At 52.3% G+C, this 16127-nt stretch overlaps 5 protein-coding genes across 5 annotated transcripts; 4 read left to right on the top strand and 1 right to left on the bottom strand.

Annotated features, from left to right (window-relative positions):
- On the top strand, positions 1-1278 carry COCSUDRAFT_12692 (O-methyltransferase; the record flags this gene model as incomplete). The annotated part of the gene is made up of 6 exons (XM_005650285.1): positions 1-99; positions 234-404; positions 507-605; positions 714-801; positions 910-1025; positions 1159-1278. The coding sequence occupies 6 exons, from the start codon at positions 1-3 to the stop codon at positions 1276-1278; spliced, it is 693 nt and encodes a 230-aa protein (XP_005650342.1).
- Positions 1279-4112: 2834 nt separating this feature from the next.
- On the top strand, positions 4113-5025 carry COCSUDRAFT_60809 (hypothetical protein; the record flags this gene model as incomplete). Its single annotated transcript, XM_005650284.1, has 2 exons — positions 4113-4139; positions 4807-5025. 2 exons carry the CDS (start codon positions 4113-4115, stop codon positions 5023-5025), a joined length of 246 nt encoding a protein of 81 aa, XP_005650341.1.
- Positions 5026-5218: 193 nt separating this feature from the next.
- Positions 5219-6301, top strand: COCSUDRAFT_32382 (hypothetical protein). Its single transcript, XM_005650283.1, has 3 exons — positions 5219-5598; positions 5706-6035; positions 6197-6301. The coding sequence occupies exons 2-3, from the start codon at positions 5888-5890 to the stop codon at positions 6211-6213; spliced, it is 165 nt and encodes a 54-aa protein (XP_005650340.1). The 5' UTR covers positions 5219-5598; positions 5706-5887; the 3' UTR covers positions 6214-6301.
- Positions 6302-8270: 1969 nt separating this feature from the next.
- COCSUDRAFT_52577 (hypothetical protein) lies at positions 8271-12110 on the top strand. The gene is made up of 9 exons (XM_005650282.1): positions 8271-8364; positions 8592-8664; positions 9066-9195; positions 9393-9552; positions 9796-9936; positions 10337-10442; positions 10787-10930; positions 11165-11224; positions 11445-12110. Exons 2-9 carry the CDS (start codon positions 8613-8615, stop codon positions 11672-11674), a joined length of 1023 nt encoding a protein of 340 aa, XP_005650339.1. The 5' UTR covers positions 8271-8364; positions 8592-8612; the 3' UTR covers positions 11675-12110.
- Positions 12111-15077: 2967 nt separating this feature from the next.
- Positions 15078-15820, bottom strand: COCSUDRAFT_13100 (hypothetical protein; the record flags this gene model as incomplete). Its single annotated transcript, XM_005650281.1, has 3 exons — positions 15078-15227; positions 15346-15475; positions 15624-15820. 3 exons carry the CDS (start codon positions 15818-15820, stop codon positions 15078-15080), a joined length of 477 nt encoding a protein of 158 aa, XP_005650338.1.
- Positions 15821-16127: the final 307 nt, after the last annotated feature.

The following is a 16127-nucleotide window of genomic DNA, read 5'->3' as shown; positions in this document are numbered from 1 at the left end:
ATGTGCAGGACTGCTTCTGATGGCCCCATTAACACAGAGCAGCTCGAGCTCTCACAGAGACTGTACTCGTACCTTCTTGCGCACACACCAGAGCATGAGGTGATAGTCCGCCTATTTGCCAATTTCAACGCGAGAATGCATTCTCCACACAATTGACATATGGCGTGTTGCAGATGTTGGCCACCGTCGGGCCGCTGTCTTTAAGGTGACTTGCTTCCTGTGTCCTGATGCAGGTGCTTAGAGATCTGCGCCATGAGACAGCGCTGCAGCATGCAGGCAGAGAACGAAATCAGGTGGCCCCGGAGCAGGGGCGATTTCTCGCATGGCTCCTTGAAACATTGGGAGCAAGGAAGGTCATCGAAGTGGGGGTGTTTACTGGATACTCCTCTCTAGCTATGGCCTTGGTGCGCGCCTGTTCCACTTCAGACACGCGCCGTTTGGGTACTTTTCCAGCTCAACCAATCAACCCAGCGTCCTGCTTTGATAAGGGATCTGCATTGTTCCAGGCTCTGCCAGGAGACGGGTGTCTGGTGGCTTGTGAGAAGGATGAAGGGCCTTTGCAGCTAGCACGGGACTTTTGGCGGAGAGCCGACATTGCTCAAAAGGTGACAGGGGGCGAGCGTGCCCATCGGCGCTTCAAATTGAGCTTGCTCTTCCGCAATTTGCAGAAATCTCATGGCGCATAATGGCTGAGTCAGCAATGCCATGGACAGATAGATGAACGCACTGGTCCAGCTGTGGACTCTTTAGAGGCGCTCTTGAGGGAAGGGCATGCAGACAGCTTTGATTTTGCTTTTATTGGTGCGCTCTTGCCCTTTTCCTGTGTGGCTTCAACATGTCCAGCTTTGGTTTCTTATGTGGTCACTTTGTCACGGATGTAGCCAAGTGCCTGCTGTGGGGTGCTTGCAGATGCTGACAAGCGGTCATACCAGCGGTATTTTGACTTGCTGTTGCAGCTGGTCAGACCTGGAGGGGTAATCGTTGTGGACAATGTCCTGTGGTATGGAAGAGTTGCCGACCCAGAGGTGAGCAACCTAAGCCTCAATAAACGAGCTCTCACATGACATAGATCTGATGTGCAGTTTCCAACTATGGTATTGCAGACGTCAATCAGGGCTCGGTAAAAGAGCAGCTCAGAAAATAAGAGATGTGGCGCAGGAGACAGCCAAGGCCACTGTGGCGCTGCGGGAGTTCAATGCACGATTACTGAGTGACAGCCGCGTCTCCTTCAGCACAGTGCCCATCGGGGATGGGATGGCGCTCTGCCGCCGGCTGTGATTGTCGCTTGAGGCTATTCGGATTGGTTCATGGCTTCTGTCTCTCCGAGGCATGCTCAGCATTGTCCGACACAGAAGTTGACAGAAGAGTAAACTTGAAATGCTATGTAATTTCTCCCGAGGGCACTCCAAGCCGCCTGTGAGAGTGCCCGTGCAGAATTATCAGCTTTATAGAGTGGTGACGTGAACATGGAATATTGAATTTAATCAGCTTTCTAATATTTCAGAGGTCCTTATTGCCCTGTAGATTTGCCATCTCCAAAGATGAGGCTGATCTTTTCTGCATTGCACTGCTTCTGGAATTCTAGCGCTCTTATGCGCTGAAGCGTTGGCGCTATATTTCCTTCTGCTTCTGAGCATTCTGCAGAAATGGCCTTCATCGCTCTGCTATGACTTGCATGCAACTCCTGAAGCTGAGCCTGCATGCATGGAATGCATCCCATTTGCCAGAGCAACCAAAAGTGTTAATGTGGGCATTTGGAACCCGGATGTCCAAGCAGACGGCTACATGTCTTATGGCATGGCTTGCTACTGTAAATATCCTTGGGATGGGTGTCACCTCACAAGCCATTTTTTCGCCTTGCCAGAATCTGATCTCAGCTCGACAAGCCTCAGCATCTTCATCAGCATTCTCAACGCAGCTGCTCAGCTGGCCAGCCAACTGCAACGCACTTCAGAGTAAGTGCTGGCAATCGGGACTGAAAACGGGACTCATTAAATGGAACTGCACACAAAGGAGCTGCACACAAGGAATCACTGAAGAATGGCAATCACCTCATTGACACGTACAATGGCAGAGCACAAATCCTCCATGCTGAGTGTGTCCTGATGGTTGCCATTTGAAGCTGGTTTTCTCTCCTGCTTCCATTCAAAGCCAAGGTAACGAGACATTATCTCTACGTACACAGTAGACTTGCACGTATTGCAGTACATCTCAAAGTCTGACAAGAAGAATTTTTATGGTGCTTGAAAGAAGAGGACCGTTTGCTTATCAGCTCTGCTGGGATGTTTCGGTGGACCTGGGCCGGACACTCTGGGCACATCTGATGTGCTAGATGGATTCAATAATGATGGTAAATCAGCAGGCGCTTGTGCCAATCCGCTGGCAGCCTGTTGGAAGTGCTGAGGCGCGCTTGCTTTCAGCGCTGCCTGACCCAGCATTTGCAAGAAGATATTTGTCTTCTCTGGCTCCAGTCCAGCCACTACCTGGGAGGAGCACATGTGTATAAAGGAGTCAAGTGGCCTCACAAATTTTTTGATAGAGGCAAGCTGCCGGGACTTCCAAATGTTTCAGCCTTGGTGTAAGGTCTACCTGGGAAGGATCAGCTGGCACTGGCTGCTGAAGCGTAGTGCTGACTGCACCAAAGATCTTCTGAAGATAGGCAATCTTGCCTGCACGGTCCTACATGTGTGTGGCAACAAAGGTTTCTGCAACATGAATCTTCATTTAAGTTTTCAATCTTCTCTGACTTGACCGGGAGGTCACCTGTATCGCTCTGGCATCCAGCTCACTGCCTTTGAAAAGGTCGTTGGCAAACCCTGTGTTTCTCTGCACCTGTAGATCCCACGCAGCACGATTTGTTGAAAGATTTAAGGAAGCAACTCGCTGGATGACTTTTCTCAGAATTTTGAGATCACACCTCCGATATAACATCGTGAAGAAAACGGAACGGGCTCTTTTGGAGCAGAGCATCTGTGAGTTTGGGCTTTCCCACTAGGGGTTGGGGACCTTGTAAGATACGTTGTGTCGTTTGCCAGTATTTTACTGACATCTTTGAACCTTTTGCGCATGTATGAGTGATGCCTCGGAATCAAGCACAGGCCGTAAAGGGAAGCGAGCACGATATGTTGTTTGGTACAGACCCACCAAATTTGAGCTGCTGTGACGCAATAGCAATACTTAAAAATTCTCTTAACTTCAATTTAGCCATGCGATCCTGGGGAGAATCTGGAATTCAAAGGAAGCAAGCCGTGTAACGGCTATGGCAGGAGGAGCAGCTTCCAGCATCGCTGAAGCTGCTCCTCCGGAAGCTGGCCACATCAATCCCTCCACTTCTTTCCCATCACACGAAGTGCCCATCATATTGGTGATAGTTATGGCAGTCATGAAATTGAGTCCTACATGAATTATCTGATCGCTGCTCCCCTGAAAGCTTACTGCCACGTTCGGCATTTCGGATATCCCTTGAAAGGCATCGGTTTCTTAACGGGACTGCACCCGAGTCATCTGCGCAGACAAGAAGTATCCAAATCTAACCGTTGCATATCTCGTTCACGCGCACGTTGGTGAGCTGCCATAATTCTGTTTCTGGTTTGTACAGATGCTTTTGTTCCTGCTCACAAAGAGATTTCCCCAACTTTTCCGCAGGGTTAAAAACATGGCATGTCAGGGAGAGGTTGCGGTTTGTGCGCCTTCTGACGGAGTGCACTGCACAGGGTGCTCCTGGTCAGACGGTGTGCACCCAAAGCAGTCCATGGTTTGAGTGTATGAGGAGATGAGCAGGCAGGCCAGATCCCCTCCTGATCATTGCAGGCACATGCTATGATGGCGAATGCGAGGGACTTCATGAGAATGTCGATGTCCGCAAGGAGCAGAGGCTTTGGCAGAGGCCCACCAAGGGGAAGCTCATCATCGCAGCAGGTTGTACTTCTCACGCAAGCACTTGGCGATCCAGGAATTGGGATCAACAATACAATCTGCATAGATTGCCTCAGTTTTCTGCTCGTTGGCAGGTCCTGAGAGGTCCGGCAGCACATGGCTGTTCAATGCCATCCGGCTTCTTTTCCAAGAGGCCCAGGAGCCACTGGACCCTTTCTGGATAACTTCTCTGAGTGATGAAGCCCTCACCCAGCGAGGGGCAGGTGAGTATAGTTGAAGCCTGCCTGCATCCTACGAATGTCTCAAGTGCTCACGAGGATTTGGAAGCACAATGTGAGCCATGAGAACCTCTGAGACTGTGTGATGAGCCAGCATTGCAGGCAAGGCACAGCACCCGCATGTCCTGGTGAAGACACACGACTGGAGTGACAGATGGGATCCAGCATCTGCTGATCACATTCTCCTCACACACAGAGACCTGAGGGGGGTGCTGGCCTCATACCAGCGTGTGGGATGGGCCTTTGACATCCCTGACTCCTATGTTGATGAGCACATGCGCTGGCGGGTGGAGTTCTGCCTCCTTGAATCTAAAGACTCAAACACTGATCCTCCCTTCTACTGTAATGCATGCAAGTTGCCAAGATTAAGACCGGTCTGTGCTGTAGGCTCACAAAGTGCGATTTTGTGCTTGCAGGAGATAGCTCACCATGATTTTGCTTGTGAAGACATCATTAAGGATTCCAAGGAGCAGATGAGGATCCTGGCGGAAGCACTTGGCTTGTCACACAAGGCACGTGTCTCAGTCCCTTGGGGAGTCCTGCTCAACATTGTCAAGTTGACAAAAAGATGCGTCACAGTTTTGCGATCATTTAGAATCCGGATTTTAGGCATGCACATCTGGTGGGACATGCTGAGCCACATGTCATGCAGGTGGACACAGAGAGGGTGGCTGGAAGGGTTGATGCTCTGAAGGCCCCGGCAGCAGGCCCACCCGATCCTGTCACCAAGCTGTGGCCGCGGCACATGAGCCAAGCAGTGCAGCAGCAGCAGAAAGGCTTGTCAGCCACTGGCACCGCTGAGCCAGCGGGTAGGAGCGGGAATTTGAAGGACAGATTTCCTGCGTACTTTGAGGCCTATGGCTACAAGTGAGTTGCCATCTTGCTAGAAACCCAAGCTGGCACAGCTGCCTGCAAGTGAATGGTAATGAGGCACCAATGTTCCAGTGAAGCTGCAAGTTGAAACATCAAAAATCTATAATGAGGGTTTCAGACTGGCCAGAAGGGTTTTCAGCTCCAGTCATTGCAGATCCAATCCAGAGAGCTTTCTGAGAAGGGAAGGAGTTGGGAAATTGATGAAAATCTAGCATTAAGTCTGAAAGTGAAAGAGAAGTGACGGACAAAGAGGAAGTAGTACACTTGCTTCTCCTCAAGACCTTCTTGTCAAAGTCTTGGTCTGCCAATGAGAAAGCCCAAAACATAAATCAGGACTTGCAATCTTATCGCATATTTTCTTTGACAAGACGTAATAGCAATTTTGGGACGTAGAGCATTTTCTCTTGGAAATTCTCTTCGGCTCGCCTTGGCATCGCTGTTGACATCATATACGCCATCGCCCTTCAGCTATCCAAGAAGTGCACAGTCATATGTGCTTATGCGATAGCTTGAGGCTTTTGAGCTTGTGGGGTGCTCACAGCCCTCAGCAGCTCAGCGCTATCGGTTTCAGGTCATGCAGATCACTCATCGGCTCCCAGATCAAACGACGGTCAATACAGTCATCCAGGGTCTCGTCAGCTAGACAGACACCGCATGACAGGCATGTTTACAACACAGATCCAGGAGATTGGGAGTACTCCCCAGAATGGATGGGCAGCCAGGGAGGCAGCTGGGGTCGTGATGCAGGCACCACAGTCTTCAGTCAGCTCTCTCACTGTGGCAATGGGCTCGTGACAGTCACGTCGCATAAAGCATCTCATCAGGAGCCGGCTCCGCCAGGGTGTCGCTCAGAGGGCAGCATGGCTCAGGAATGGCGAGTCCTGCGCTTCAATGAAGTCACGCGCCAGAGCGTTGCCAGAGTGTGGCAGCCTCTGGATGGCAGCAGCGGCGCGCATGCGCAGGCAGACTGCCTCGGCATGGAATACCTGAAGACCATGGCCTCAGCAGGTGAGCCTGACCTGAAGTGTGCTCAAAAGGGCACTTCTCGACGTCGAACTTGCATTTATGCGACAAACCATGGGAGACATGCAACACTTTGACTGTGATTTGGGGCAAAAGCACTCACCAGGAAAACGACAGGCATGTCAAAGCCTTGTGTTGCGTCGCAGCGCAGCTGCATCCGTGATGGGCATGGTGAAGGATGACCCGGTCTTCCTGCAGCGGTGCCTTACAAACAGCAGCAGCCAACAGGCGCACCAGCGGCCGTCTGCGCTGTGCATCGGCATTGGCGGAGGCAGCATGCCGTTGTTTTTATCGCACCATTTCCCCGGCATGCTGGTGGAGGCAGTCGATCTGGACCCGGCTGTGCTTGCAGCTGCCTCGCATGCCATGGGCTTTCCACTGGACAGGTGCAATGCTGCAACTTGTCACCGTATCACACATGCACTCAACCTGGAGAACACAAATGCAGTACATCTTGCTTCCAGCAAACATGTCATTTGGGAATTGAGAAGGAGGAAAGACGTCAAGAGCAGCAGCAATGAGGCAACACTGCCGTCTCAAAATGATGGGAAATCTGTCTTGTAGAGGTTGCATGCACCTGTGGGCAGGCCAGGACTTGCGGTGCACGAGCGGGACGGAGTGGCATTTCTTGCAGAGAGGGCAGTGCAGGTTGCCAGCGGTGCAGCTGCGCCAGTGGACCTGATCTTCCTCGATGTCTTTGACGGGGACGACCAGATTCCTCAGGCCTTCACCGAGCCAGGTCAGCAACTTATCTCTCCGTTCTCCTGTGTCAAATTATGCTTTGTGCTGCTTCTGGTAGTGCAGAGATGAGATGAGACAAAACAAGGCCGCAAGTCTGCAATGCAGACTGCAAAATTGCAAGCAAAAGTGTCCTCCCAGGAATGTGACATGTGCAGCTTTGCCTCAACATTATAAGGTTTCTCCTGGCGTGCCAGGTGGCCAATTTGTGCAGAGCATGGCTCGGGCACTGCATCCGGCGCATGGCACTTTGGTGGTCAACATGCACAGCGGGCCGCGGCCGAGTTTGGGAGATATGCTGCGCTGGCGGTTGAGAGGAGAGCCCCTACTCACTTTTGACCTCTCCTCTGATGAGGGCCGGAAGCTGCTCCAGGTGGCGCGAATGTACAGGTGACTCACCTTTTTCAGCCGACCCTTTGCTCACTGCATGCAGGGAGTACAAGTTGGTAGCTGATATATTCATTTAGCAACCCCTGCTGACAAATTGTTTTATACTTGCCTAGTACTCTCAAACAGCCCCTGTCTTTTTAGCATCGGTCAGTTGCACAGTTGGAAGCAGAGATATTGGTCGTTACAGACCACAGAAGCCTGCACTGTCTCATGAAAGCTTCGGCATGTCCTGAGGGACTCTCATGTAAGAGCCATTATGCTGGTGTAATCAGCAGCGTGGTGCTGTGTTGTGTGCGCAGAGATGCGCTGCTGACGGAGGCTGATGCAGAGGGAGCAGCTTGGGTTGTCTGCGTCGAGCGGCAGTACAATGCAGCAGTGGTCATTAGCAGGGGCGCCTTCTGTGGGGCAGACAGAGAGACTGCTCTGGCAGCATCTGCACAGTCTGTGGCTGAACAGGCTGGGTTTCGTTTCGATGCTGCATCTAGGGCTTCACACCGGCTGTTGTGGCTTTGAGAGGACTAGCTCTTCATACTGGTGCACATCGTATATATTGTGTGGGGCACAGCGGAGTGCGCATGCCGTGCTTGAGCACTGCTGCCATCCCATCAGATGTCTGCTAGATACTACCAGTGTGGTTGCTGGGTGTTCAGCAAGGGCTGATTGCTGGTACTCACAGCTTCCAAGTAATTTGTTTCAGCCATGACGAAGTTCTTGGTGCATTGTGAAGTGTTTAACTGCCACATGAACCGCTGCATGATGTTTTTGAAGGTTGTTTTTTCCTGTGGAAGCACACTACGTGCCGTGCTTGGCACGCGGCCACCTGGTGGGCCATGCATGCACTGGCAAATCATACGTAGTATACTGGGATGCATGAGCCCTCTACTGTTTCATATCAATACATTCTCAATGCCCACCCTCCCAGCAGTCGAAGATCTGCTTCAACGATCCATGGAGGAGTTGTTCGTCTCCTGTGGAAAGTTCCCACAAAGGCGATTGATCATAGCTGTCCCGAGATAGTGCGTGACGCATTTCACACGTGTCACAGCCAGGGAAAGTGCATCATCAGGCAAGGAACAGCATTTCTAATACAGCAGGATCGCGTGAGCCTGCCTCGTGCTTCAACCAGAAATCGTGTCTCAGCAACTGCGTACAGGCAAGCTGGAGCAGGACCGCATCCGGTCACAAGGTGCACTGTCTTTGCCAAGCTTAGGAGCCTTCACGGACCCTGGTGCTTGAATATTTCCTGAGACTAATAAGAGATGAAATCTTACTGTTTATGATCAATTAACGCTAGGCATCAGACGCGTCGTGCTCTTCACGCACTGCTGAAAAAGTGCCACCTTCACTGCCGTTCCGGCACTGCAGGCCTCTTGCAATGTCAAGCGTTGCTGACCAGCTATTTTTGTGTCGCAGACCTTTCTACAGAGCGCAATTATGCTTAGAAGCAGGACGACGGGCCTGTGGGTCGTTGCTGTTGCCATACAAGGTGATCTGCCCGGTTTGACGATGTGACCCAACACGCCGTGAGGAAGAATAATGTGTTGCTCAACCGGCACCTTAGTTTCCTGCGTCCTTGCATACATACGTACGCTGGCGCTACCACTGAAATGGCACTCTTTGTAGCAAAAGGTTTTACTATTGGTCATCAACTTCTGATGCAGCTACTTGGTCTGTGTTGGAGCACAAAGGACAGTCGGTTGAAGGCATCTTGCGCATTTCAGGACAATCACAATAATTCTTGAAGATGTGTTCGTCCAGGATTATGATGTGAAGGTCAGGTCATAGCAATGACAAGTGCGAGCCACAGTAGTTGATCAGGTCCAGCAGCGTGGCTATCTTTAGCAGCGTGGAGGCTGATGTCAGCGTTTTAATGCTGGTACTATGCAGGGATGATGCTCATGGCGTCAGCTCAGCAGCCCCGGGCAGGCGCAGTGTACATCATAGAAGCAGCTAATGCCACCTTCCTTGACGCCAACACCCTGGTCTTGAACGGAGCTTCTGGCAGCACAGCTTTCAAGTGAACTCCCATGGCCTTCTCCTTGCTGTTCACCTGCATTTATTGCAGCACCTTAGGACCACCGAATTTCAATAATGTTGAGGGACTGTAGTGTGGAAGCCAACGCAGCTCTCTGGCGTATTAGGCAAACGGCATCGTGCAACAAATGACTTCGAGCCGCAACGCTTGGGGGTTGAGAGGCCATGACTGTGTTGCAGGGTGGACTACCCTTACAGCGATGCCGGGGTCATGGACACAGGTATGCTGCTGCAGGATCCTGTGTACTCCCCACAGGGAGTCTGGCTGGGCAGCCCCATGGGCACCATCTTTGGCACTGCCGCCAACGGCAATGCCACTGCAGTCATCCTCCTCATCAACGTGAGCATTTCTCATGCACTCAGCGCACTCTTGAATCACAACAGCATAGAAGCACCTTGCTTGAACAACCTGTCTTGTCCTTGAAGTAGGAGTCCTTATTTCCTTGCAGGGCTTGTGATAGCCAGAGCTGCATGGACACTAGCCGGGCACGAATGCTGAAGGACAGCTGCAAAACTTACCTTGAAACCTTGTGCAAGAGCATGTTATTTGGGCAATGAGAGCTGAGGAGATTCTCTTGCGCAGGCTGTGCCAGTCTTTGACGCGGCGGCGGGCACGCTGACATTCAACATCACCATTGTGTCAGACCCCAAGTACATCAAGTTCCCTGACGGCATCGCGCGCCTCACCTATGCAAAGGCCGTCACGCCCAGCGCCTACGCCCGGGTATGCCATATCCTTCTGCCTTCATGTCCTGCGCATTCTGCCATTTAGCATCCCATGTCTTGCGCGGCTGTTGTGCCGGTGCAGAAGTGCTGGTGTTGTAAGAGAGTAGAGGAGCAATGGCCCCATTATGCTGCAAATATGTGACTCATGCCAGTGATGCAGTGTCAGATGTTCAGAGGCCCATTATCACCAATGCCCCGAACTATCCTGCGCTGAACAGCTTGCAAAGGACAGCACTTGGGCCTTTCTGTGCGCAATGCCTGCGTCGTCAGCAATGCCCCTTTGGTCTATGCGCAACCCATTCTGGACATTAGGAAGCGCACTTAAGGTGAAGAGAGCAGCCCAAGAATGTTTGCTTTCAACTCAACGTAGGACTGACGCAATTGGTGTGCTGGCGCAGCCCCTGGTGGTGACAGCCCAGGTCAGCAACAGCGCGCTGCTGACAAGCGTGGCTCTGTTCCTGGATGTTGACCAGACCACCATCAACCCGGCCTCCGCGCCCACAGGTGACCTTACATGCAGCTTGCACCGTATCCGAGATATTCCAATCATCTTGACACTGCGGCAGGGACAGGCCTGAGACTCTACTGGAGTGGCCGCTGTGATACGCACCGCTGAACTGCATGATGCCATGTTGCTGTAAATTATGGCCTACCGCATGCTGATATGAGGCTGGAGGGGGAACTTGCCCCTTTTTGAGCGCTGTGCTCGCAGGGTTATACTGCATAACAACCCTGCATAACAACTCTACCTCCTCTGTGATTTGCAAGACCAGAAGTGCTTGAATGGGAGCACAGGGAAACAGACTGCATTGTCAGCCAGGAGTGAAGTAAGTGCTTGTGTATGGCAGGGATCACAAACAACAACAACAATGGCGGCGGCTTCACAAATAACAACAACAACGGCGGCGGCGGTATAACGAACAACAACGGCGGTGGCTTTACAAACAACAACAACAACAGCGGCTACACAAACAACAACAACAATGGAGGAGGTCTGTTCCCCTCATGCATCTCCCTGATGCAACTGCACAGCAGAAACAATGTTGTTGCCTAGAAAGATTGGCCCTGAAAAGGAGACACAGCCTACTTTGTCAGTGGCAGCGGTGTGCTGTGTGCTCTACTCTGTTCACTAACCTTGATATCAGAGATGTGGTGAAGCCTTTCGTTGCTAGTGAAGAGATCGCACTTGCAGAAGCGCTTGATTTATATCGATGAATGCTTTGCAGGCTCTACAATCACAAACAACAATGGCGCTGGCTTCACAAACAACAACAACAACGGAGGAGGTGAGACACAGCAACTTTTCTAGCTGCTCCTTGCATTTGAGGCACCCCTTTCCCCAATGTTTGGCCCTGGCTGTGCCTACATGTCTGCATTTATTCTTTCCCACATTCTTTCTTTCGGGGCTGCAAGCAAGTGCGTGCATGTGTTCTAGGTTTCTTAGAGGCCTATGTGCATTCCCTGCGACAAGACAGTTCTGCTGACTGGGAAGCGCTTGCTGTGCAGCGGCGATCACAAACAACGGGGTGTCCAGCGGGGTGCCAGGCACAATCACTAACAACAACAACAATGGCGGATCTAGTGTTGTCCCGGCGGCGCCCGGCCAGACCCCTGTTCCTGGCACCTACAATGTGGTCACCACAACAACAGACTGTAATGGTCACGTGGATGTGCAGTATTCTTATGTGCCGGGGCTGCGCGGAATCTCCAGGAATAACAACAACAACTGCGGATGAGGGTTTGGAATAACAACAACAACTGCGGCTGAGGGTGTAATGGGTGACAAGAATGAACGGAGAGAGATGAAGATGCAACGAGGGCAAGAATGAGCTTGTATTGTCAAGGCTGTAACACATGGACGAATCCTGTTCTGATGAGTCAGGAAAGGTTATCTCTTTGAGCTGATACTGTGCTTGCAAAGCTTGGAAGAAATGTTGAGGCAGCGATCTTGTATTTCATTGATTGTACTTTTTGTTTCAGAAGGCATTTTGTAGAATGCTGGACAAGCAATGATCTTTGTAGTGTACTGTGCATGCATGTCCCTACATGGAGGCTCTAAAGACTGCCAGACCCCACCAAAATATTAGGTTGACATGTGTCCTTACTCAGGCAATGCATTTCTCTTTTGGCAGTGTCATTTCAAGACTTGTAACAGAAGTAGCTCAAGACCACCGTCAAGTGTTCACTTTTGCACCGCACCATTCTTCAATCGGTGAGCATTGTTTCAAGTTTTGCCATATCTGGCCCATTTGCACATAAAAGCCCACCACACGACACAAGATGTGCTTGACACCATATAGAAGAAACAACCTTCCTGGCTCAACACATCATCCCAGAAAATTCTGCACATTCTTTACTTGAAGGAAGCATGCACAAATCATCTCTTAAACCCCTGGCCACCCCCGCGCTCAGCGTAGTACTTCCTGCGGCCCACCCGGTCCTCTAGGCTGGCCACATCCCCAGCCGTGCCATATACCTCCTTTGTCGCGCTCTTCAGGAACGCCGCTGTATCTCCTGGCTTCTCACCTGCGCGCATGCTTGCGCACCTCAGCAGCCGGCCGTCAATCAGGACACAACACAAGCAGTATACATGCAACTGCTGCATGTCCCCAGGCTAACTTATAAAGGGCGCAGAATACTGTGCCAGAATACTGTGCCAGAAGTGCGTCTGGATGACAGCAGCATTGGCACCATGCACTGCCATGAGATGGTGTCGTCTGCGAGTCACGCACTGCCAACACCTCGATACACCACCTCTCACTGCGATCAGGTTTTGAAGCTGCCTAACCTGCTGTTATCAAAAGGGCTGAATTCGAGATGCTGTGAATCCCGATGGTTGGCATGTTCTGTACGTGACAAGGCTAGCACACCCAAAGCCATGGGCCGCGCAGGGCATGTGCAGCCGCATCTGCAGGATCACCGCAGGTTTATACAGGAAAAGGGGGAAGGGCACCTGTGGCAGCTGGCGCGTTGGCCTGCTGTTCGGCGGCGTCAGCGTCGCGCGCATGCTTCTGCCGCGTCCACCGCGCCTCCTCGTGCACCTCTGCGTTGCCGGCCATCTCGGCCAGCCGCCTGTGCCGCTCCTCCTCCGTCATGCGCCCCGTCCTGCACCCCACACCAGCACGCCTTACTGTCCGTGTCTTCTGCTAGAGCATACCACATGCTGCTGTTGTAGCTGCAAAAGAGGCTTCAACTTGAGTTGTCGATGGTTGACTCGTTTTCTCAGAGTGCAACAAGATGCCAACAATGCCTGGCAAGAGGACATGACAGCGACTGCCAATTATTCCTTCCCCTCTTGCAGCTGGAACACAGGCGGCTTCACGACAAAATATCATACTTTCTTGTCTCTCCTGCTTTGCAGCTGAAGCCAAAGAAGGCTTCACAAGAAATTTATCCTGGGATGACACACATCCATCAATCATGGTGAGGTCATGATTGTGGCAAGTAGAGATGTTACAAAGGCACAGGGCAGGTGGGCAGGCAGACGCACTTGTACTCCTTGCGCACATGCCTTTGCGCGGCCTTCTGCCGCTCCTCCTCCTCCTTCTTCGAGGCTGCCTCCTCCAGCCGCTTCTGCGTCGCCGCCGCAAGCTCACTCCTGCACAGGCAACCTCAGGGTCACACACTTTCTCTCCCTCTCAAGTTCCTCATCCGCTTCACCAGTTCACAGCTTGGTCAACAGCAGGTAACTGCCTCTTTTGATAGTGAACAAAGAAGAGCGCATGCGCAGCATAAACGGCAAGCTCCCAACTCCTTACCAAGCTGAGCTCCTGAGGCAAGTTGCGCCAGGAGAGAGGCACTGGGCGTGCCACCAAGACCAAGCCTCACTGCATCACTGTGAAATTCTGCCCGCGCACCTGTCGTTGTTTTGGAGGGCCTGCGGCGCGGAGCCGCCATAGTTGAGCCCGTATTTGAGGTCGGCCCCCTGTGCGGACGCGCCGTCGGTGTACACCCGCGGCCGCTCCCCGTCCACGCGCTCGCTCCGGTGGTGCCCATTGCCATGCGCGTCCTTGTTTTCCCCGTCTCTGTGTCCGCTCCTGTCCCTGCCCCTATCCTCCTCTGCAGCACAGCCACAGCACAATCCTCAAGACACCATCAGTGCAGCCTATGGACACCCCCCTGCAGCTGCTCAGAGATCTGCAAAGTCCTTCACTTGGTATGTGCGTAGTAGTGAACTGCACATCACAGGCCAAGCATGCTTCAGCCAGAGGCTTGCGCGCACAAGGCTAGATGACTCTGGCTGACTCACCCTTGGTCCTGGCGTGTCCGTCACCTTGTTTGTTGCGGCTCCTGTGGCTTTCGTGGCCATGGTGCCTGTCGTGGTCGCCATTGCTGCGCCGATGCTTCTCTGCATGGTCTTCACCGCCGCCCCTCTCCCTGTCCCGGTCGCCTTGCCTGCAAGCCATGAATACAAAAACGTCAGACCAAATGCTTCTATTATCGTTTCTGGATCGATTGAGGTCCCTGAATTGAGCTTTGATTATGATGAGACTTAAGGACGGGCAGGCAATGCATGGAGTCCAAGACATTCTTGTCTTTTGCAGTCATCACAACAGGCAATTAAAGGAATTGGGCCTGGGGCGGTACCAATTGATGCCTGGCTTTCTGTCAGGAGATGCTGTGCGAGCGCGCTTGCGAGAGTGCTCGCCGTTAGGCCGTCCGTCTGCTTCCTCAGCCTCTGCTGCAGCTCCCTGCAAAAACATCATTTTATAAATACACTTATCATCAGAAAGCAACACAAACACCAGCGCATGCAGGACAGGAATAATTTGCAAGACCAACTGTGACCTTGTGAAGAGGCAGTGCTAACCTTGAGCTTGGCGTGCCGCTTCTCGGCCTTGCGCTCATCCTTCTTGGCGCGCTTGGCGTCCTTCTTGGCCAGCTTGGCTGCTTTCTTCTGCGCCTTGGCCGCCTGCTGAGCCGCCTGTATCTGCGCTACCTCCCGCTTGATCGCATCCATCTTCACAGGATTTGACGCGATTTTCTTGCGCGTGGCTATCTCCTGCTGCCGGATCTGCACCCCCGCCCACACCCAATTCCTTAGCCCTCACTGTTTATGCCCCCACCAAGCGCTGCTCCTTTAATGAGTGCATGCTTATCTGACACACAACACAGCTAGGCATCCAAATGAGTGGTGCCTTATGGTATGACAGTTAAACCCCCCTTGTGTATTAGTGGAAGGAAACATACCGCAAACAGGGGATCACTGTGGATGCGCTGCCAGACTTCGTTCGCAGATGCTGCAGTGTCCTCTGCATAGAAGGTCGGTAGCTTGACTGCTGCATTGCCCTGCATACCCCAGCCACGCACTGACAAACATTGTGATGAGGAGGGCAGTTCTTTGACCCTTTGCAACCACAAAAAGAGCTGCTTGGGAGAACAGTAGCTGTCAAGGGAGGGGGCGTACTGCGCTAGGAGCTGCAGCATCTTGGAGCTGCAGAGGCTTTGCCCCAAGCAGCTGCTCATCATTGCGCTTGTCGGCTTCCGCTTTTGCCACCATACCGCCTTGGTACATCCAGTCAAGCTTGTCGCTTTTGCTGCGGCACCATAGCTCATTACTAGACAGTCCTACAGGACAAACTTTACAGCACCGCCACCATTTGAAATGATGTCAGCACAACACGCTATCGACTTCATGTGAAACAAAAAGGTTGGGTCTTAGCTACAAAAAGTCTGGGGGCTTACTCCTTGACACCTGCGGCGTGAGCGACTGTTTCCAACTCCTCACGCTGCCGTTCCTCCGCGATCTGTTTGCGAATCTCATCTAGCTTGCGAGTCTCCTTCTCAGCTGCCTGTTCTCTCTTCCACTTCTCCTCCTGGTTCTGGATCCTCCCGGGGTGCCATGTTTTCTTGTTGAGAAACGCGAGACCCCCACCTCCCATGGTGTGAACCTATTGACTAACTTTATGTATTGTTTTCTGTCAGTGAAATTCCAGCTCTTCAGCCACACCTCTGCACTTTGCCACTAAGTAGATCAGTATTTCACGGTGGCGCTGGACCGAGCGTCAAAAGGGCAAATGCGCGCAGATATTACGCTACTTTGAAATCTCAGAACGCATGTGTGCTGTGTCTCTTGCGCTTCCTTCCTGTCTCTGTGCCCCAATTTGGCACGTGGCTGTCAGCTGCGTGTCACGTGCCGATCACCCACGAAGAGCGCAACTCAAACTCCTTCCGGGGCCTAAGGCGCTT

This window comes from Coccomyxa subellipsoidea, assembly GCF_000258705.1.
Source record: "Coccomyxa subellipsoidea C-169, whole genome shotgun sequence".
Lineage (NCBI taxonomy): Eukaryota > Viridiplantae > Chlorophyta > Trebouxiophyceae > Coccomyxaceae > Coccomyxa > Coccomyxa subellipsoidea.
This window is presented reverse-complemented; position numbering and strand designations above follow the sequence as displayed.

Bases quoted from the DNA above. Each gene is read 5' to 3' on its own strand.
- COCSUDRAFT_32382 (XM_005650283.1), top strand. From the start codon at position 5,888: ATGGCTCAGGAATGGCGAGTCCTGCGCTTCAATGAAGTCACGCGCCAG.
- COCSUDRAFT_52577 (XM_005650282.1), top strand. From the start codon at position 8,613: ATGCTTAGAAGCAGGACGACGGGCCTGTGGGTCGTTGCTGTTGCCATA. The intron at 9,196-9,392 runs GTGAACTCCCAT...ACTGTGTTGCAG, and splicing joins TCTGGCAGCACAGCTTTCAA to GGTGGACTACCCTTACAGCG. The intron at 9,553-9,795 runs GTGAGCATTTCT...TCTCTTGCGCAG, and splicing joins CAGTCATCCTCCTCATCAAC to GCTGTGCCAGTCTTTGACGC.